The sequence below is a fragment of the Malaya genurostris genome, chromosome 3 (assembly GCF_030247185.1).
Source record: "Malaya genurostris strain Urasoe2022 chromosome 3, Malgen_1.1, whole genome shotgun sequence".
Taxonomy (NCBI): domain Eukaryota; kingdom Metazoa; phylum Arthropoda; class Insecta; order Diptera; family Culicidae; genus Malaya; species Malaya genurostris.
This window is the reverse complement of record NC_080572.1, coordinates 224,895,337-224,918,926: the sequence shown is the minus strand read 5'-3', so window position 1 is coordinate 224,918,926 and position 23,590 is coordinate 224,895,337. Positions and strand designations below refer to the sequence as shown.

The following is a 23,590-nucleotide window of genomic DNA, read 5'->3' as shown; positions in this document are numbered from 1 at the left end:
TCCGGAGATTTTCAGGGGACCCGGAAATTCATTCTTCATAATAAAAAATCCAAATTTGTTGCGACCGATCTACAAATTTTGCCGGATCCGTCATACCAATACATCCACAAACAACATGCTCAGTAAAAGCCGAAGAGAAAAAGTGCACGACGGGCCTCACCGACCAAGTGCGGATAGGACTTAAGGTGAAATGTAGCGTCATAAAATGCGCGCAAAATTTTATCGGCTTCAGTTGAACGAACCGACGCACAAAGCATACCAAGAAAAACGGACACATAGAAACAAGAACTTGTTTCAATGAATGAGCGCAGTGGGTTTACCTCTCGTTATATTGGCTTGTAAAAAAGACTGGACGTAATGGATTTTTGAATCCTTCACACTTTGAATATATGCTAAATCAATCGTTATTGTTAGTGATTACTCTTACACTAGAGCTATAAATCATGAGTAATTATGAATGACTAACATGAGGCTATATGTATATGTATTGACCAGAGCTAATAAAAGTAATTTTCATTGACTGAAAAATAGACGAAAATGACAAGAAATTACTGTCACTCTCAGCTTCGCTTGCAAACTATGAGAACGAAATCCATGTCCAGTCAATGACATAAGCGGGACAGTAGTTTCAAAATTGTGTTTTTTCTTTCATTTACCCTTTCAGTCAATTGCAGTTTACAGTGAAAATCCCTAAGTATGCAGTGTCGATATTCAACCAAAGCTGTGAGAATTGAAAACGACAGAAAAAGGTTTCACAATAAGTTTTAACTGTTGGTGCTTGAATTTGTAGTAGTTTTGGTTTCCGAAGAGGTTTTAGAATGTAATTATTTCGATTTGTCATATTTTAGTCACTTTTTATAGCCAAGCGTCACATATTTCCAATACATCGATGAAAGAATGAGAATTGAAATTCTGCTGTTGCTACCTGAAGACGTTAGTTTGGTTTCGTCTTGTCACAGAGGAAAGAGTGACGTTGGCAATTATGCTCTCTTATTTTTTTCGATGAGAAACGAAAATTCTTCATCTCTCTTCGTTTGTTCTGGTGTAGGTCATTTACGAATGAGACAATAAAACATTGAAAATGAGACTGCTGGAATGGTTTATTTCATTGAGAATGCGTGACAATTTTAAGCTCTGGTATTGACCAACTTGCTAACCATGTATATGCCTGAGTTTAGTAGCAAGCATGGATTCTCTTTCAAAAGAACGATTGAAGACGAGATAACATTCAAGTATTTTCGATATCTTTGCCAGTCGTTCACCAGGCCCTTCCCGCCGATGAGATAGAATTTACGTAAAAGTATTTACTTGACTCGCATGATAGAGCGCGGTCGAATTTACTTATCGAATACATTCAATGCCAATATATTCCATTCTAATTGACTTTCATTATCATCTTAGAATAAGTAAAAAGTATTATTTCTGTTGTGTCAATAGAATCGTAGCACTAGCCATGTAATCGAAGCTATGCTATGAGTCGGCTGGGAAGTCTGTTAAAACAGAAAGGTCATATTTCTCAAAAGGAATGTAATTCCAAGACTTCCACACCCAGACATTTTCCTGGTGTGGATTCAGTATTCCGCCACTCCTTTTCTGCGAAGTTTGTTGAAACAAATGGTCATATTCAACAATAAATGTAATACCAAGACCTTGCAATGCATCGAACTCAACAGAATTGGACATTATTTATATTATAAATGACAGTTACTTAGAAAATAAACGATTTCTTACAATACCCATTTTATTGTATTCAACTAGTTTTTATTTCAACACAAAACCCAATGCTGCATAAATTCGCGTCATTATTTTATATGTAATTTTTGCTCACGATATAATGCCACCGTGCCCACCGTGCATTTCTCACACCACCTCAATACGAAACAGCAGCGCGCAAGCAATAAAAAAATGCGGAAAAGTTCATGTAAACTTTTTCAAATTTCGGTTGTTTTAGCTAATATTTTATAATTTTGAGTTGAATTTTCAGATTCTTTGTGAAATTCTGCTACAAACACTACTTTTCAGTTCTAAAATCATCCTCGTGGAACGGAACAGTAACCGTTTATACATTTCAAAAACCAATTACGGCTCGGCAAAGCAAAATTTCAAAAGCCTAAGAATACTTAGTTATGATAAATTTGATTTCGAAAACTTAAGTGTTTTTGGTTTTTCGAAAATCGGTCTAGTTTTTGAATAATTGATCAAAAACGCGATTTTCGCATTCCGCTACATTTCACCTTAAGTGCAATTCATGCGAGAGTCGCGTTTTAGTGTGGGAAATACATGGAGGGTTTATTCTCGCGTAAAAAAAAATATTTGCATGATTAAGGAAATTTCAATTTATGTACATCTACAAATTAATCCAACTTCGGGGAATTGAATATTCTGAAATGTACATCACTAAATTGTATAGTTGCAAAGAATATAAATAAAATCGTGGGTACCAAATAATTCTCTGAAAGACATATTATATACAATCACTTACCAGGTGACTTTTGTATGACTATTGAGTGCGGTATGTACTCGTAGTACTATTGACATACTGTGATAAGATCTGTAGAAGAACTTGCTCGCTCAAAACCTCTTTGGGACAGGCCTTAAGGTCTACCAACGTAACCGTTGACTTCAGCGTGTTTCTTACTCGTTGTGTCTCGATCAAGTTATGGAATCATTATGAGGAAGTGCTGGTTCATTCAAAAACTACTTGGAGTCCAGGCCTTAAGATCTACCAGTGTAACCGTTGACGAAAAGTGGAATTTTGTTTACTGCCCTTCAATAGTGACATCACATGTAAATCGTAGACTTTTTGCGAATGTTCTAAGTATTCCAAAAACTTCCGGGAGTTCAGGCCTTGAGATCAACCAGCGTAACAAAGTTCATTAACGAACTTATCGTTCTCGGTCCATATTCATGATACCACATACAATTAATAAGATTATTACGATCAGTGCGGTAAAATTTCATTTTCAATCGAATGATATCAGATAAATATAAAATGTATGGCCCCTGATCGTCAGCACATCGATACAAATTCATATGACTTTTGCTGCCATTGCTCCCAGAATTCATCGTCAGTTGAATAATCGTACCTAGTCATTTGAAGTTCTGCTTGCTCAGTTTCAAGTGCCAAGTAGTCTAGCTCTTTCATTGTCTTTGCTGTTGGTAGTCAGCAAGTTCGAAAGAATAGAATTATAAATAGAGTAAAGTATTAAAAATGAACACTGAAGGAGGAAACTATTAATTTATGTGTATTCTGTAGTTGATATTTCAGATACCTGGTTTCATTCAAATGGCCAATTACCTGGTTTGTCTTTCATCTATTATCTTGAACCAATTCGAATGTTTACATAAACCTCATTTGAAGGCCGCTCTCACACTGTTGGAAGAGATATTTTGTTACTTCAAGAGATCAACTGACGGTGGTTAAATTGAGCTTTGATTTTAAGATTATCGATTGAAGAACTGAATGCTCCCGGGTACGTCAGCGAACGTTGTGTGTGTCAGAATGTGAAGTTTACTGCAGTTGAGAGAGCGTCAGTGTGTTTCACATTCGGTTTCAATTGAATTGAATTAAGAAAACCGATCGTAGGAGTAGTTTGATCGACTTCTCCATGTAATGTATAACAAATGTTAGTTTTGGAATGCTGATTTCATTCAGTGTAGGACGAGATCTGTCAAATGAGATTCAATAAATAAAGTATCGTTAGGAAGCTGTGATTCCTACTTAGAACGTTAAACCATGCAGTTTGATCTTTTCGACTTCTCCGAAAACCTCTATCATAGAAGAAAAAAGGTAGGAACATAATAATGGCGACGAGGAAAAACAATAATGCGTGAAAAATAACGGTGTTTTATATTGTATTTGGCTAGATGTTAAAAAAGCAGGTTGTTTACGATCTATTTCACCAGCAATATTCTGAGTAAACAGTGAGTAGAGTGTTTCAGATTTGATGTGCGTGTAAAAAAAATAAGTGAAAGAGTATTTAACGCCATTTTGTATGGTAGCGTCGGGGTTACTTTTTTCGTTATATTGTCCAGCATAACAAAAGAGCTATTGCAAATGTAACCATTGTAAAATTATTTTATTAGTAGGCCGTGAATTCCGATGATTTCCAAGAATATACGTGAAAGGGTGGATAGAGTGACAATTGTTGGTTATTATCAAAGAAAACAAATGAAATATACTTTTTGTACTTGCTTACGGCAGCTAGTTGGCTGGTGACTAGTACTAAAAGGAAATTCGGAGTTGCTGCTGGAAACGCAACATCAGTGTCAAATCATATTCTACGAAACTTGAACAAGGATGAATACAAACGGCTCAATGTGAGTATATTGGCTGGATTCCCAACTGGGAATAATGATGTCGAAATTATTGTCGAGCTTTTAAATATATTTCCGGACACAACAATAATGTCATCCGAGAAAAACAAACCAGCCGATGTCGGCGATTGTCGAACCGAATACTAATTTTATACGACGGAGGCGGCTGATAATGAGTTTAAGCTGAATATTGAATGTTGTTCTGCTGTTGGCAAAGGCCGATCTGATATTAACTCGTTCTGAATTAGAGTTTATTAATTTTTCCTTTTGTTTCTAAAAAGGGAAGAGTTGTAATGTATAACAAATGTTAGTTTTGGAATGCTGATTTCATTCAGTGTAGGACGAAATCTGTCAAATGAGTTTCAATAAATAAAGTATCGTTAGGAAGCTGTGATTCCTACTTAGAACGTTAAACCATACAGTTTGATCTTTTCGACATCTCCGAAAACCTCTATCATAAATGAAAAAAGTTAGTAACATAATACTCCAAGCTTTCGTTCATACAGGATAGTCGCTTTACCAGCCCCATTCAATTCAACTGCCAACATAATGAATACATGCAATTCGATAGAAAACATTTACTTGCAAACTAATGACAAGTTTAAAACAAATCGAAATTTATAGAATTCATGTGACGTCACATATAAACCAACAAGCCAATTTAATAATACTGATATTACTGTATCCTTTTTGAATTTAGAATAGTTTTGTTGTATCACACATCTATTAAAATTACCAGCTGTTTATACGAAAAGCCTGGTTAATATGCTAATATATGGATTGCAAGGAATGCTGCAAATGGTTTTCATGAAAACAAGTTGGCAATTTAAAGTCGCAGTAAGGGTTTTAATACACTTTGTGATCTGTTATTCTTTGGTCACTGAGTCCACTTTGTGAATAATTTTTGAATATTGCATATTTTTGTTTCTTTTCATTGTCCGTAAATGTCTAAGTAGAATTTGAACGTCAATCGCGTTTTTACTCTGTCCCTTGTTATCGGTATCACTTCACGGTGAAAATCAAGTGAATGATCAGATTTGGTCAATAGAACGGCGTCGACTGGATGCTATCGCCTTTTCGTTAGTAGCAAATTGAGAGTGTGCGAATTGGTTTGTATCTAATAATTTGTATTTCGCCTTGACGTCCTATTGCTGAAGTTGTTACGTATGGTTTTGTATATCACTACTGGTGGCAACTTTTTACCGCGAACCACCAGCTCAGGGTCGATTATATTCTTGGTCATGGCTGTACCAATTCAAACTGATGCGTACATAAATTTTCAATTATTGAGTGAAATAATATGTTATAGATTGCAAAAAAAAATCACTGAGCTGTAAGTGTTCAAAATCTGAGCACTTTTCCATACGTTTAATATTTTAATTTTTTTGGTTAACAAAACAAAGATTTATTCCACATTAAAAATTTCAATGATAGCAATGATACGTCAATAAATGACGACATCAGACAGGGACAAATTAAGATTCATGATAACTATGAAATAATCTAATTTGATATGAAAATTTAACAATGGTTATTACCCATATCTGACCCTAACAACCCGGAAAGAGCTCTCATCCACAGAAGAGTAATATTACCTACCAAATGATCGACAGTTATTATCTTTCTTGGCCAATCGGTGTTGATATCATGCACCAATCATACACCATTGTTCGAGATAACGAATACTTCGGCAGTAGTTTCGGTTCCTGCCGTACATGGAATTTTCGTTTTTATGAAATAAAAACGCTGTGTTCAGATCTGCTATTGAAAAATAATTCTCTTGTATCTTTTATTAGTACAGTCATGACACTTTTCAAGGAAGCGACGATAGTTGCATTTAATCCACTGCATAGAAACTTCATTGTTTGGTGAACTTACACAGACTTGCAGATTTTTTGTTTAGTCATTTTTTTCTTATTTCTTTCGACGTAGCGCTGAGCTGAAACGAAAATTTAGCCAATTAGAGTTAGGTGATATTTAGAAAGCGTGCAAATCTTAAGCAAACGATCACAGAACTTGCTTGAAACTTAATAAACATGGTGGCTTATTGCTATTGTTAATAATTCGATTAATTAGTTATTTTTCTTCTCAGTCAAATTTAATTCATGCAACGGTATGTAAAGAATTTACGTTTAATTTACAGGGAAAGTAGAGAAAAAAGAAGTTGATTCTTTTTTCCAATCATAATTTTAAGCACGTTCACTGAAAATTTAAATTGAATTCGAATAACTTAATGGTGTTTGAAAGATGAATTCGCATCATACTTATTATTAACAAGCGTTCATCAGCAATGACATTGACGATATTTCGGTGAATTCTTACCTCAAATCTAAAACTCTCTGGAAGCGTCATGCACGAACCGCATTAGTTTCTATTGAATTAATTAAAATGATTATCAATCAATCAATCAATGGTGATACAAATACATAATGCACCATGCAAATCCCAACATGCTATTAGTTAAGTACACACCTGATGTAGCGAATTTTCTACCGAGCCCAGCCGATTCGGACTTGTCGTTATCCGTGCGATTTGGATATACTGGTGGAATTCCATCCAAATAGTTAACATTACCTTCAAATAAGTAACACTGCTCGAAAGCAGACCGCTTTAACCCGGTGAAATAAACCGGAAAGTTGTAGATCACGTGCCGGTCGATATCATCCTGGCTACTAAAGTGATGATTGCTTTTGCGAGCCTCACTCACAAAGAAATCCGCAAAGTACTGGGAAACTTTGATAGCATTTACGCTGTGAGAAATGTTCTTGTTGCGAACCCATTCATACACGTTTTTCTCTGGATGAAATTGAATACCGTAGAAAGGTAACCTAGAAAAATTAAAGACACAAACTGTACCACTGAGAAGTTCAGTGTTGTAGAAATATTACGTTTTATGTTCTATTGAGGATATAAATTTCAATCCATTCCAATCCTCATTGGTAGACATCACCCTCCAGTCATGATCTAGTCCATACTCAGTGAAGTTTTTCTCGGTAACACAGAACTGATGAAAATTAGATGTCACTGGTTCATTTGCCAATATTGCTATCACTTCGTCGGGAGTTTCTCCGAATAGACGACTTTTCCGGAAGTCTATCTTGAAGTTCAATGGTAGTCCTTGATTGTTAGAGCTACAGTGAGCACGGTGTTCGTCTCCGTTAGCAGCCAGATAAGTTAGCAACTCAAAACCTAAACACGTACCCCAAATGGGAAAATAACTACCCTGGGCATTGATCAGATTTGCTATATCGTATATATGCCGCCCAGCTTCGGCGTATCCATTCGATACGTTGAACCAAGTGGCACCTCCCGGAAGCAGAACACCATTCAGGTTAGCCAGAATATTTTCGTAGTAGGAACGAGGTTTGTTGATCCTGTAACATGCATGGAAAAACTATATTATCAGCATCCTTCAATGTTTGAGATTAGAAATTTATCACTATGAAACCTTAGAATTGCAAAGTTACGCATGGTCGAATTTACCCAAGTAATCACAAAGTTCTTTATTAGTTTTACAAACCTGCATTATGCAGATAAATTTTTCCATTGCTTCACATTCACTCTGTATGTAGATACAAAGCTTACACGGAAACCCCCTAGATAACAAACGTGCAATATTGCAATTGATTCAACTAGTATATCTAATAATTGTATAATGTATGATCTAATATATATAATAATCTTATAATGTATATATCCAACATTTTTCAATAACTTTAAAACTTGACTTATAAAAATAGGCCCGGAATACAGTGTGGCAAGTAATCGAGAAAACAGGGAAAAAGACGGAAATTTCATATTACTGGAAAAAAACGGGAATTTTAGTGCAGCGAGCGAGAAGTTCAACAAAAGTGTTGAAACAACTTATTGTCCCATGTAGGTTCTATGTTCAACCACAGATAACAGATACACAGACTCGAACAAAATTTTTCAAAATCCTGTGTAAGTTTTTTATTTACTATACGTTAGAAACACTACTGCCACCTACTCGACTGTTCGCTGCGAGCTTTCAAAACGTTCCACTACATTCCAGAACGATAACGAAATTCTTCTATCTGTTTTAGAAAAATTCCAGCTGCAAGCATTTGAACACTTCTCACGCGATTTCCCTAAGAGTAAAAGACAACTTTGTTTCGATGTCGTTTCAATAACTCGTGAATCAATCGGAATAAAACAAAATAAACTAGACATTCTAAACAACAGCAAAACAAAATATTTCCGTGAAGTGAATGTAGCACCCAAAAAAGTTTAGTCGTGATGCGAATATTGCACCTGAAATAGTCGTGTCGATCGTGGTGACATCTGCAATTATTCGCCACGTGTTTGAGCAAATTTTACACACAGTTCACATGCGAGCTGGAAATTGGGCCAACACCCCATGTCTCGTCCAACGATTTTTTAAAGCGTTTAATCGACGACACGACCAGGCACTCCGAAGAAAAATCTGAACAAAAAGTGTTCGTGAGTGGTTTACCGCCAGTTACCATAAATATAGCGACCCCTCGATAATCATCAAAATAATCTTCTTGAGCAACACTGTTTATGTTGCTATGAACTAGTTACCAAGGATCGCTATTATAAATAAAAAAATCATTTGAGAAAGTTGTGGAACTTTTATATGAATTTAAATTTTGTTTCAACGTTCTTTTTAGATTTGCGCCGAAAACAATAGTACAATAATCAAATCTGGTACTAGAAGTAGTGTTGCGACAGAAAGGCGCCATCTTATATCATCCACAGCTACCCATTAGCTCTATCTGCAGTGTAGTCATCTAACTCATCCATGATGATGGTCTTTCTTTTTAGAAATATCCAATCGAGTTTCCAAAACACATCACTTTTGCTTAACATACTGTCAACCAACCCGAAAGTTAGTACCAGTCTTTACGAAATGAAAATGAGACTTCATTGTTAAATTGTATCAGACACTCTTTAATTTCGACTACTTCAACAACGATTTCGTTTTGACATTACCAGTTACTGAGGGGTAGTTACATTTGCGATACAGTTTCGATAGACGAGTGGCAGGTCGTGTCGTCGGTTTAATAGAAGTTTCAAATCAACCACCAGACAGAGCTTTCTTATATCGTTTTCGCTTCATTCCAAACCTAATCGAGTTTCCACCCTAACTGCCTTTTGTTTGTTTGAAGCTAGTTTCGAACCTAGTTTTAACGTTGTTGAACTGAAAATCGAGTCAGTTTCGAACCTGGTTTTGTCGTGAATACGACTTACTTTACTATGGGGCGCCTTTTCAAAATTTACCCTCTGAGAGAGTGATAAGTTTTTGATCGTGAATATCTCCTGTTATATCTAACGAATCAACATAATTCTTGCTACATGCCATCGAAAATATGATCACAATTTTATGATAAAACTTTCAGTTGTGTGACATATTCTTAAATAGTTCACAATGAAACTTTTCTGAAATGTTTGGTATAAACGAGTATCAAAGAGGATAATTCATATGGCGCGTTTGCCTTTCTCGTATTTTGAAAGCTCATAGCTCAGTGATCTGTAGAAGGATTTATATAATCTAACTACCAATAGTATCGAAAATCTTCAACTTGAACGTGTATCACAACAATATTGAAGTTTTTCAATAGTACACTATTGAAAAACCTGTTTGATTTAACCCATGACAGCACCAGCCAATCAGAACGCGAGATGTCTGTATCTATACAAGAGCATCCATATAAAAGTTGAATGGTTCACTTTTCCTATCATTTGCTGAGCAACTCTTCCCGAAACAAGACACACGACAGCAACATCGAGGACCTGTCGTCTCATTGTTTCCTGATATGAATGCACGAGACACCGTCAGCACAATGACACCGAAAAAGGCAGCCAAAAAGTCCAGCAAGGCCCAATGCCGAAACAAGACACATACGAGAACCATCTCAGATCTCAATATTTCCTACCAAAAGATTCATCAAGATGGAAGCTACATTAATTTGCACCGTCACTAACACATTCAATTACGAACGGCAATGCGAAAGCGAAAGTGATGATTTTGAACACATCTTTATACTAGTTTACAAATATGCCGTGCGAAACAGATTTGCTACAGATCAATATGTATTTTTGTCGCGATTACTTTAGTATGCGGCCGAAAACAAAAATTGTTAGAACAAATGTTTCCACTTGATTTGCGCATTCTACTTTCCAGGCGTATCAGAACTGGCTAAACTTAAAGCAATTCTAAATATTTCTTTATCACAGTGATGTGGTCATCCTGAAAAGGACGGGGTTTTCAACGGATGGCCAGCTGCAGATGGCGAGGGATGATTTTCGTTTTCGTTGTCATGGGCAGCGTTACCGGTCAACTCCAACACTTCGGCAACCAAGTACTCCATCACTGCCGCCAGATAGACCGATGCACCAGCACTGACACGCTCGGCGTAGTTCCCCTTCCGAGGCAAACGATGGATTCTGCCGCCAACTGGGCACTTCAGACCAGCACGGTTTGAGCGGGACTTTACCTTGCCCTTAATTGTTCCTCCACAACATTCTGTTAGCAGCTCGACGACCCATTCAGTATTACTGGCTGCCGCTCTGCTAACTCTCTCTTTTATATCGTTTCACTGTTTCCCGTTCTGCGTATAGGAAAGGAATTCTAACAAAGGGGACGTCCTACCGTGCTACCACTAGCACGTATAAAAGGAAATGTGATGTGAGAAATAGCGTCATTTAAGTTAAAGCAGCTACTCTGTACGTACGAGACACCGTCAGAACAATGGCTCCGAAAACAGGTAGAAAAACAGATTTGTACCGTCACTAACACATTCAATTACGAACGGCAATGCGAAAGCGAAAGTGATGATGTTGAACACATCTTTATACTAGTATGGGGTCGTGTGAAAATATGCCATGCGAAACAGGGTTGCCATATATACAGGTTAATCTGTATTATTATTATTACTATCATTATTATTATTAGAATCACTCTTGCATACCGAAGATCGTAGATACATTTCAGACCAGGCCATTGCAATTGTCTCGTACTGAAATTTCGAGAAGAATCAGATATCTTCGAACTTCATAGCTTCAATAAAAATAAACTACAAATTTGTCGTACCTAGCTTCCTATATTAGCAAATTAAAAAGGAATTGTTTCAAGTTTTGAATATATAGTTGTAGAATAGTAGCTGTTTAATGTAACTAATCTGTACTTTAATGTAGGTGTATCGCTTCAAATTCTATTAGTGAAAAAGAGGAAAGCTTGCACAATTCATACAATCAATTAACTAACTGATATTCGGAAAAGTGATGGGAGCGTGTCAGTTTTTTCGTATTCACGACATCCAGTTATGTCTCTGACATTACTCACCCGCCTTTTTATATCAGGTTTGTTCAAACCCCCGTTGCTAAGTGCGAAACCAACACAGTTTCGTAAATATTGTTTGTTTGTTGAAACTGCCCTGGATCAGTTTCAGTTTTCTCAAGCGAAAACGGCATTAGTTGTTATCAATAGCATCAGAATGAAAGCTTATAATGCCTAATAGCGCTTAAGTGATGTTTTCGATTTTTCGTAAGTATTTTTAATACTAATATAATTGAGTTACTATAATCACACCATCTTAGTTTGCTCCTTCAGCGTTTTTGTATTATAACCTTTCGGAAATCGTATGGGTTTTGTTTTTATTTTAAGGCTTTAATGAAAAAAACAATTAGCTGGTATCAGTTGGTAAACGACTGGACAATGCGCAATTCAGGCCCCAATGTGGTTTTTAGCTTCTTGTCCAGTAATTCCTATCCCTACCTCCCCGCGGTGCCGGCTGGGGTACGAGCAACCATAGGAAAGATCGGGTAATCAACCCCGGTGGGATCTTGGTCGTATGCTGACAGGAAAGGGGGGGGGGGGGGCTTGCCTTCTCTTTACAGAGAGCGAGCCTACCCGAGCGTCTGTTCCCCATGTTGGGGCGGCTCGAAACAGCGTCTGTTCTCCATGTTAGGAGCGGCTGATTACCGTCCTTGGTTCAGTGTGGGACTCTAAACAGTGCTGACACGATGGCCCTCCGGGGAGACAGGAGGTTGGTGCAGGCCTAACAAGCCGCCCGGAAAACATATGTTACGAACGATCAAGAAGGAAATACGACTCGGAATAATCGGCAAAGACCTACGCAACGAACAAAGGACTACGATTGGAAGCTTGGCACATGGAACTGCAAATCGCTTGGCTTCCCAGGATACGACCGAATGCTGCATGATGAGCTTCAAATGCGCGGCTTTGATGTAGCAATGCAGAAACTTTGTTGGACGGGACAGAAAGTGTGGAAAAGTGGGCGTCGAGCGACTACCTTCTACCAGAGCTGTGGCATAACCAACGTTCTAGGAACGGGACTCGTAGTGTTGGGCAAGATGCGCCAGCGCGTGATTGGGTGACAGCCAATCAGTGATAGAATGTGCGTATTGAAGATCAAAGGCCGTTTCTTCAATTACAGCATCATCAACGTGCACTGCCCACATGAGACGAGACCCGATGACGAGAAGGAAGGATTCTACGCGCAGCTGGAACGAACCTACGACAGCTGTCCACGGCGGGATGTAAAACTCGTCATCGGCGACATGAATGCTCAGGTAGGCCGGGAGGCAATGTACAGGCCCGTGATCGGGCTGGAGAGCCTGCACGCGGTAACAAACGACAACGGTCAACGATGCGTAAACTTTGCAGCCTCCCGAGGAATGGTAGTTCGAAGCACTTTCTTCCCCCGCAAAGATATTCACAAAGCCACCTTAGCTTTCACCTGATCAACATACGGAAAATCAAATCGACCACGTTCTCATCGACGGGCGATTCTTCTCCGACGTCATCAATGTCCGCACCTACCGCAGTGCCAATATTGATTCTGACCACTACCTTGTAGCGGTTTGTATGCGCTCAAAACTATCGACGGCGCACAATACTCGTCGCACAAGAACGCCGGGACTAAATCTCGAGCAGCTACGTAGCATTCGTACTGCAGAGGAATACGCGCAAGAACTGGAGCTAGTGCTACCAACGGAAGAGCAGTTTGGCGCGGCGACTCTTGAAGACGGCTGGAGGAACATAAGGTCCGCCGTGAGTAGCACTGCTACAACCGTTTTAGGTACTAGGTTATCGAATCGAGGAAATGACTGGTTTGACGGCGAATGTCAGCAGTTGGTCGAAGAGAAGAATGCAGCAAGGACGAGGATGCTGCAACACCGCACGAGGGCGAACGAGGAACGATACAGACAGGCACGGAACAGACAGAACACTGTTTTCCGGAGGAAAAAGCGCCACCAAGAAGACCAAGATCGCGAAGCGATGGAACAGCTGTACCGCACAAATGATACACGGAAGTTCTATGAAAAGGTGAACTCACGTAGAGGCTACATGTCACAGGCCGAAATGTGCAGAGATACCAGTGGTAACCTTCTCACGAACGAACGTGAGGTGGAAGCAGTACTATGACGAGCATCTGAATGGCGAAGCACAAGATACAGAGTACGGTACAGGAATCAATCTGGGTGCACGCTCAGCCGACGACAGATTCCCAGCCCCTGATCTGTCGAAGATAATTGAGGAGATCGGCAAGCTGAGGAACAACAAAGCCGCGGGCAATGACCAGTTGCCAGGCGAGCTGCTCAAACATGGAGGAGAGGCACTGGCTAGAGCGCTGCACTGGATGATTTCTAGGATTTGGGAGGAGGAGATTCTTCCGCAGGAATGGATGGATGGAGTGGTATGTCCCGTCTACAAAAAGGGCGATAAGCTAGACTGTCGCAATTACCGCGCAATCACATTGCTGAAAGCCGCCTACAAGGTACTCTCCCAAGTCCTTTGCCGTCGTCTATCACCAATAGCTAAGGAATTCGTAGGGCCGTACCAAGCGGGATTTACTGGAGCCCGCGCCACTACGGATCACATATTCGCGATAAGACAAGTACTCCAGAAGTGTCGTGAATACAACGTACCCACGCATCACCTATTCATTGACTTCAAAGCGGCATACGACACAATCGATCGAGAACAGCTATGGCAGATAATGCACGAATACGGTTTCCCGGATAAACTGACGCGATTGGTCAAAGCAACGATGGATAGAGTGATGTGCTACGTCCGAGTATCTGGGACGCCCTCGAGTCCCTTCGAATCTCGGAGAGGGCTACGTCAAGGTGATGGACTTTCTTGTACCTTGTTCAATATTGCCCTGGAAGGTGTGATTCGAAGAGCGAGTGGCACGATCTTCCGAAAGTCCGTACAACTTTTTGGCTCCGCTGACGATATTGATATTGTGACACCTTGAGAAGATGACGGAAATCTACATCGGACTGAAAGCTGAAGCTAGGCGTATCGGACTGGCCATAAATGCATCGAAAACAAAATACATGAGAGGAAGAGGCTCCAGAGAAGAAACACTGCGCCTCCTACCACGAATATTAATAGATGGTGACGATATCGAGGTGGTTGACGAGTTCGTGTATTTGGGCTCACTGGTGACCGCCGATAATGACACCAGCAGAGAAATTCATAGACGTATTTTGGCAGGGAATCATGCGTACTTTGGACTCAGAAAAACCCTCCGATCGAGAAAAGTACGCCACCGCACGAAATTGACCATCTACAAAACGCTAATTAGACCGGTTGTTCTCTATGGCCACGAGACCTGGACTATGATGGCAGAGGACCAACGCGCCCTCAGTGTTTTCGAAAGAAAGGTACTGAGGACCATCTATGACGGAGTGCAGATGGAAGACGGAACGTGGAGACGGCGTATGAATCACGAATTGCAACAGCTGCTTAGAACCACCTATCGTACGGACAGCTATAATCGGACGTCTACGATGGGCTGGGCATGTCATAAGAATGTCGGACGACAGCCCAGTGAAAATGGTTCTTGAATCTAATCCGACTGGTACAAGAAGAAGAGGAGCGCAGCGAGCAAGGTGGATCGATCAAGTGGAGGGTGATCTCAGAAGCATCCGTACCTTGAGTGGCTGGCGACGAGCAGCCATGGACCGAGTTATGTGGAGACGTATGCTTGATACAGCAAAGGACACCCCAGGCCTGTAGCTGTTAGGTAAGGTAGGGTAAGTTTAATAGAACAGTTAGTTCAGGCAAACTGTGCTCAATAATTAGCATGACAACTCTCTCGAAGGCGACTTTTTACTGCTAGTTAGAACAAACATTTTTCAGCAATCACTCCGAAACATTGAAGTAACTCGATCAAATGAATAGCTAGAAAAGTGGCCTCATTGATAAAGTTGATCAAAATAAAAAATTTCTGCGCTTTAAAGTGCAATCATTTTTAAATTCGATCAAAAAGGTTAGGTTCTCGATTTCACTTCAAACATGGACAGCTATTCGTTTATGAATGACCAAACCACCACAAAAAAAATTTAATAGAGAAAATATCTTTGTCTCTCACTAATTTCCCGGTTCGAATTGCACGGTCCATTGGTTACAATATCACACCCACAGAAAAGGTGATAATTTGCTTGCGAAACTAGTGTCATAACATCAAACCTAGGTGCTTTGATACGAAAAGTAATTGCATTGATCTGAAATGAGTGATAATTCAACCGGTATGGTGACAATCACAACAAACAGTACAATTCATGACTGTTTTAATAAAGGGAACTTTTTCCAACTTCATCTGTTAAAAAAAAACCAATGAATGTTTTGAATAGTTTGAATTTTTTTCTTATATAGAAATTATCGTTTAATGACGATTAACTTCTGTTACATTTTGGTGAAATCTCAGATTATTGCGATTAAACAGAAATTTGCTAGTAATTTTATCATCGAATTTACTACAATCAAGGGTTTTGCAGAACTAAACTAAACTGTGGGTAAGTAAACTTGAAATGTGTACTTTTACGAGCTTCGCTCTTCTTTGTCACAATCATGAATTATGATGTATGAGCTGCTGTTTCTAATGAGGATGTTATCAAAGATCAAACAAGAGAGTCTTACTAGTGAGTCCCATTTTATAATGTCTAGGCCGCAAACCAGCAGCAATTTCTGTGTTTCAAATCACATAATTGATATTGGTTGCATGTGATGAATGTAGTATAACGGCAATGTGATATAAACAGGTGGTGCAGACCACATGGCTTACTTGCATTGGTAACCAAAAATTTGTAAATAGTTCAGTATGACGACATACATGAAATATAAGCATGCTTTGATTCAATGCCAACTAGTCCGAATGGTGTGACAAAGCAAGCACGTGGTTTTTAGTTTTAGTGGCTTGCTGAAGCAAATTTAATTTCACTAACACAAAAAAGTTGTCTTTGTCCCACCTGTTTCTACCACATTGGTATAACGGTACTCCTATTCTTCTCAGTTTCGCCATTCATGCATTAAAATGATACTTTGGAGCAGGGCCGCTTTTACATAGGGGCAGTGGGGGCAAGTGCCCCTGAGTGAAGTTCAAAAGCGCAATTTCACGCTCTTAATTGATAACTCACAGAAACGTGGTTTTTGATCTTTGAAGTATCTTCAGCAAAGTTGCTCAAAATGATAGACGCTATCTTTTGGCAACTTTCATTTATGTGATATAAATATGAGATAAAATATCATTTTAGCTCAAGGCCAACATAGGGGCTAAGTTACTTCGACAAAGTTGTGCAGAAAGATATTTCAAACAAATTTGCTGAAGGTACTATTCCCGTAACTTGAGTGTAATTATTTTCAGAAAAGGGTGTCCTAAAACCAGTTTTTGTACGGAAACACATATGTTTTCAATGTTTAAATGACAGTTACTTAGAAAATAAACGATTTCTCACAATACCCACTTTACTGTATTCAACTCGTTTTTATTCCAATACAAAGCCCAATGCTGCATAAATTCGAGTCATTATTTGATATGTAATTTTTGCCACCGTGCATTTTTCACACAATCTCAATACGAAACAGCAGTGCACAAGCAATAAAAAATGCGGAAAAGTTTATGTAAACTTTTTCAAATTTCGGTTGTTTTGACTAAAGTTTTATAATTTTGCGTTGCATTTTCATATTTTTTGTGAAATTCTGCTACAAACACTACTTTTCAGTTCTCACTGAAATGAAAATTTTATTTATATTCATTAGGTTTGTCATATGAATCATATGCAGAATATAATTTATAGAGGTTATATGGAAAATTATAATTTTTATTTAAAGTGTACGTTAAATATAAATAGACGTTACCATAATGAAAGTTATAAATTATATTTCATATATTCATTCGATGTGTCTTATGAACCGTACGCAGATGGTACTCAACAAAAGACATATGACTACTAATGACCTTTAATGGGACTCTACATAAAATCTAAATGATGTTCAATAAATTTTATATCTTCATAATCTTTATGATATTGATAAGAAAGAATATATTTTATTTTTTTTAGACATGAAAATCGTTTTTACGAAAGAAAAGTCGTGAATCGTACTGCTTGAAACCGAAGAATGAGTTGTGTCCTCGATATTCATTAACTGACAGTTTTTAGGAAGTTCCCTTATTTTAAATCGCTAACAAGACAACTTCGTTCAAGGATATGCCCTAACGGACCATGAAATAAATAACCTGCACGTTTCATTACTCTGTATGTCTAGTAAGAGGATTTAACTTTTTTATTTATAGTTTCGGGATTCCACTTCTCCTCCGCAATTATCAGGAGGTGCTCCCTTATGGAACTGACGACTAGTATATAATTAAGTATAAAAATAAGATTATCTCATATATTTGACATGATGTTGAATACATTTTGTAGCTATCATTGGAAATGCTAATAGTGCAAAATCATTAGAATATCATATAATGTGAAAAAGAATATTTAGCCCAGTGTAAAACCATTTCCGTGGAACGGAACAGTAACCGTTTATACATTTCAGAAACCAATTACGACTCGTCAAAGCAAAATTTTAAAATTCTTAGAATACTTAGTTGTGATAAATTGCGGAAACTTAGTGTTTTTAGTTTTTCGAGAATCGGTCTAATTATTGAAAAATTAACCAAAAACGCGACGCGCGCATTCCGCTACATTTCACCTTAAGGGCTGAGGACAGTACCGTAAAGTGGTAGAATTTTTTGCTATTTTCCCGTTTCAAATTAAATTTTCTTGGCAACGGTGCAGAATGTTTTTTTTCTAACTGAAGAACTGCTGAAAATTGGAACGCTCGGAAATGCATACCTCTACTTGTTCATCGAATATCTCGGCTTTGAAGGCTTGTATCATAAATCTACCGTGACAAAGTCTAGATAATTTAGTTTAGATGCGATTAGTACATAAAAACATATCGCGATAAAAATAAAGTCTTGTATTTTTATGTGAAACAAAGTCAGTTTCAATGCATCCGCCATTTTTTAGCTTTGGTTTCCTGATAGAATTCTGAAAAAGGAGAGAGAAATAACATTGGCTCGACAAGGCTGCCAAACACACAGACATTCTATCTTTGTGAAAGTTGAATATTTTTTCATTTTTCATTGGAATCCATGTAATGTCCAACCCATACGATAGATTAATGTGATAAAACTTCTCATCAAAATAATAAAATGTATGCTGGCAACCCGAAACATTTTGCTCATATACGAGACAGTACAAGAAAAATACGATGCGCAGAGGGAATTGAGCGAGCTACGTGGTCGATTTAAAACTCAACACGCGACCCTCTGTCCTCAGACCATAAGGATCAAATGTAAACCAAGTCTACTTGTGTTGTTAATTTTTGTATTACGTACATTTTATTTGGTACGCATGTCATTTATTTGGTTTTATATGCAATGCAACCAGTTTATCAAAGTGGCTTGAACGATTGAGTTTAAAACAATCTTTTTTTTAGCAATAATTTATTCTCAAACGAATGTTGAACTTGACTATTTGGATTAAATATCAATTTTGATCAATTTTAACCCATGTTTTAAGGAAATTGCTTACATTTTATGAATGTAAATTTAATTCCCGAATAAAAAAGTTAGCTACACTGCTTCTATGCATTTGTAGGGGAAGATGTTCGGTTGCCGGCACCTACCGTAACTTTTGATAGAAAGCAGATAGCGTCATTTCGACAAATGTCATGTGTGTGTAATAGGAGCTTTTGTGCCGAATGCCGAAGCAAACAGAAGCTTGTACTTTGTGCTGCGTTCAAAACAAATTTCAATGGCGCAAAAATCAACACAAAAGTTTTTTCTGATTTTTTATAGTATCATAAATTGAAGAACATCACTCGGAAAGGTGAGTGGATTAAATATTTATGAGGTGAAATCGATCTTTTTCGTGATATAATACCGTTTGGTAATTTTTCAAAATGTCAACCGATTTCGGTTACCGACACCCAGAGGTGTTCGGTTACCGGCACCCCATTTTTTTAGACAAATCGTGAAAAATTGTCAGTGATATGCAGGCTGCTGTCGAGACGAAAAAAGTCAAAGTTTTAGCCAAACACCTAGCTGCTCATACAGAAGATGGACCGACTAAGAAAAAACGTGGAAGACCGGAAAAATCAACACCAAAGGCTCTACCACATAAACCATTGACCAAGAGTGCCAAGGCGAAGTCACCATCGGACAATGAAGACTTTTGTCCAAAACGCTTCCAAAAAGAAAAAATTCTGTTTTTTCTTTGAATAACTGCAGTCTTTACTTATATTTTTTCCATTTTTAGTGAAATTTCTTGGGGTACCGGTACCGAACACCTTTTTTGAAATGAGCAAAATTTATCGCTATACTGAATTGATAATAATTTTTTTCAAATAAATGAATCAACTTAGTTTCTTAATCAGTTGTTAGCTAGGGACTTTAGCTGTCCATTGCTGTAAAGATGTCCGCATAATGTGCACTAAGTCAGAAGTTATGAGCTTAAAAAAAAGGGTGCAGGTAACCGAACACTCTCCCTTATTAGATCGCGCTACACAAAATAAACAGAACTGAATATTTTATGTTAAAAAAGCATTTTTTTGGAAAAATAAATGGTTTTGCGACACATTTCCATATCCATTGCTTTTCGCGTGTTAAGTTAAAGTTTAACGTTCACCCCCCTTTGATGATCGACATTAAGTTCCATGAAGAATAGAGTACTTATTATATAAAAATGTAAATAACTTGACAATTCCTAATTCTTGAATGACTCCTGCGCACGGGCCTGGATTCTACTGATTCGAACATTGAATAAATAAACATTATTCATTATGAATATAGTTAGAACCTTTTCTAGCCATATTCAGAATAAATATTGTATTCGTGTCATTCAGCATGAACCATCATAAAATCATTCACAAAATCTCTATAAATCATCGGCTCTTTTTAAAGAGATGTAGCAAAATGTAAATACTGATTCAGCTATTCACAGGCCCGACACTGTCGAGCGAGGTGAATAGTTGCAAATTAACCTAAATGACTAATGTCGATTTCGCTTGATGTCAAACCTAATCCAATTTCCACCCCAACTGCTGTCAAATCATTTAATGAAACTACCCTGGGTCAGTTTCAGTTTGCTCAACCAAAAACGACATACATATGATACGTTATTCAATACTTGTCATGTGTATTGAATTGTTCGTAAATAGAGAAAGGTTTTCATGTGCAACACTTTCCACTCTGGAACGGAATAGCTGTTTTTCGCACTTTGTAGTTTTTAGCTTGCTTTTTCTGAGCTAGCATTAATTTTTACTCCGTTTACTAGCTCCGTCCTAGTTTTCAACGGCTTATCAATTATATTCGTTTTCTTGACATGCAGTTAGCTTTACATTCAGCTTCAGTTAAACACTTCAAAATTGTTGTTCACTTGAACTGTTACGGGTAACAAACGATCAACTGTTACGCTGGAAAGTGTCAACTAGTTACAAACACGCTTGGATTATTACAATGCGCTAGCTCATTAGACAGCTTCATCGAGATTTTCTTCTCGCAGCACCTACCAAATTGGCACAACGCGCGCTCCGGCTCCTTCAATGAATTTCACGTAGGATGCAGCGATGTAGCTTTCGAAGTCTTCTTCGTACTTGGCGGCCAGTGAATAGGACATCTCCTGAGCCAGAACCCCGATGACAGGTTCTTCGTTTAGCTGAAACACTTGCGATCGTTCTCCAGAGCTGATTATCGTTGCACTTTCTACTTTGACCATCGCACCAAAGAATATAACCGCCGTTAAACTTAGGCATAACATTGTTAGAGCTAATTTGTTGTAGTTTAATTTCATTCACTAATCTCTCCAAAAGCTGTTATTTTCTAACAAGAGTTATTCTCACTGTTCGCAATGTTATTCACTTGTGGTTGATGCGAATAAACTGCACGTTATTTTGATTCCAGTGAAAAACGGCACCCCGCTGCGGTACGAATTGATCACGACGAGCACCCGGACAGTACTGCTGAATACGAACTGGAGAGGCTACTCGTGAAGAAGTGTCTACGTCGTTAAATGCTATCGCCTGTAAATTATCAATTTGAATGTGATGATTAATACAACGAGAAGGGAGGCAAAATTCTTATCTCTGCACACTGTGGCGTCTTCTGTTTACCCCATGCTGAGGGAATGACTATCAGAATTCTGCTTCAAGTACAGTGAGCCGGCGAATGTGTTTCGGTATAGGTTATGTACATTGGAAAATTTTATAATTATAATGCACAATGCGTTTTCAAAGACTCAAAAAACTTAAGCCTGTAAATTGAATCAGTACATCACAACATCCAAGATTAGTAAGAATTTTGTTCCGAAACCAAAAATTGTATGGGATGGTTTTTAACTTCTGTTTCCGTTTTTTTTTCTTGGGGACCAAGGACCGACTCAGCAGAACAAAGTTTGTTTGATCATCATCCAACAAGATCTACAAATTTGAGATGATAATATAGCATAGAACCTCAATAACAACCGAAGAGAACGAAAAAACTTTTCAAACTGGAACTTGGAAACTGCGCTTATAAAGATCGGTTCAACCATATCTTAGTATAGGGTGTTTCAGACACCCCTATTCTTTATTTCGATCGAATCGTATTTTTTCGAACGAATGTAAAAATTTGCATTCTGTAATTCGATCGAATGATGCTTTCGTATGGAAAACTCGAACTCGATCGAGCTACAGAATGCAAAATTTCGTATTCGAACGAAACAATCCGATTCGAACGAAATGCAGAAACGGGATGAGAAAGTCTAACCACAATTTTGATGATTTTTGGTTGTTTTCAGATGACTTTTAAACAGCTGGTATATCACACTTCAATCTGTAAATTTTTGAGTCTCAAGCACCTGCACATCCCGTTTTCAATGATATTCGAAGCATTTCTCCCAAAAAGCGCAACAAATTGTGCACTATTCCAAAAGTTTAACTAAGTCAGTTGGTTCGTTCGAAAGTACCTTTCAGGACATGGATGAATCAAAATCAGGACCAGAACATCGTGCAAGCTTTCATCCGTATAAATAGTTCTTCCGAATAAGATGTGCCTAAAAAGCTGAGATCCTCCAAGAGTATCGTCGTTCGAGTAAAAACACGAAACCGACTAAGAACATTCACGAAAAAAAAACTAAAACAAGAGGAAATCAAGCCACATCTGTTAAACCAAGAGCCCGTATACTCTAAACTATTGTGCGGAAAAACAGCACGCTTAATCATGGATGATGAATTCTACATAAATTTTGATTATAATACGCTTTCAGGTAACCAGTTGTACACGGTCCATGCTGGAGAAAGTATCAATATACCAATAAGTCGATTTTTACAGTAAATTTTTTTTTAAAGTAATGGTTTGGCAAGCAATTTGTAAGTGTGGAATGCTTTCGAATCCATTTGCACAACAGATACGATGACAGCGGATGTTCACGTTTGAAACTGCTTGTAGCAATGCCTACTCCTCATGATTAGAAAACATCATAATCCATTTCTGTTTTGGCCACAAATTACACAGTAGCCTTGTGCTAAGCTAAGGGAGTGGAATTCTTACCCAAGGAGATGAATCCTCTAAACTGTCCGCAGGCCAAACCAATTGAAACTTATTGGACCCTAACGAAGACAAATCTGGGGAAAATATCAAGAGGGCGAACCCCATCACAACTTTAGAAAAAGATTTTAAAGAGGTATGGTGTTGAGGATTGAGAAAATTTATGGACTAAGCCTAATACCATGTTCACATTAGCGCTGATATCACTTGATATACCGGGATGATATGCAATCATGTCGAAGTGTTCACATATGATCGAAATGATATCGTTTGACAATCAAGTTGTCATATAGAATGTTCCCATTAGAAGTAAGATAAATAATATTGCTTTTCTCTCCTAAAATTCAATCAATAATTGAAGTCTCCCATTTATCGGTCTCCGAACGCCAATAGTC

General features: G+C 38.1%; 1 protein-coding gene across 4 annotated transcripts; it reads right to left on the bottom strand.

The window, feature by feature from the left end:
- Positions 1–6,068: 6,068 nt before the first annotated feature.
- On the bottom strand, positions 6,069–21,661 carry LOC131437780 (gamma-glutamyl hydrolase-like). 4 transcript variants are annotated; one of them, XM_058607348.1, is made up of 5 exons: positions 21,182–21,661; positions 7,206–7,691; positions 6,892–7,145; positions 6,640–6,688; positions 6,069–6,256 (listed from the first exon to the last, which is right to left on the bottom strand). In XM_058607348.1, exons 1-4 carry the CDS (start codon positions 21,460–21,462, stop codon positions 6,666–6,668), a joined length of 1,044 nt encoding a protein of 347 aa, XP_058463331.1. In that variant the 5' UTR covers positions 21,463–21,661; the 3' UTR covers positions 6,069–6,256; positions 6,640–6,665. The 4 variants fall into 4 exon arrangements, with proteins under 4 accessions (XP_058463331.1, XP_058463329.1, XP_058463328.1 ...); XM_058607346.1 differs by having other exon boundaries at positions 6,790–7,145; positions 21,182–21,659; XM_058607345.1 differs by lacking the exon at positions 6,640–6,688 and having other exon boundaries at positions 6,790–7,145; positions 21,182–21,660.
- Between the last annotated feature and the right edge of the window lie 1,929 nt (positions 21,662–23,590).

What these genes read in the sequence shown, in the direction of transcription:
- LOC131437780 (XM_058607345.1), bottom strand. Translation starts at nt 21,462, where the DNA reads ATGAAATTAAACTACAACAAATTAGCTCTAACAATGTTATGCCTAAGT. An exon ending in TCCTCAATAGAACATAAAAC is followed by an intron (nt 7,146 to 7,205) that starts GTAATATTTCTA and finishes TAATTTTTCTAG; the next exon opens with GTTACCTTTCTACGGTATTC. An exon ending in TAGAAAATTCGCTACATCAG is followed by an intron (nt 6,257 to 6,789) that starts GTGTGTACTTAA and finishes TTTTCGTTTCAG; the next exon opens with CTCAGCGCTACGTCGAAAGA.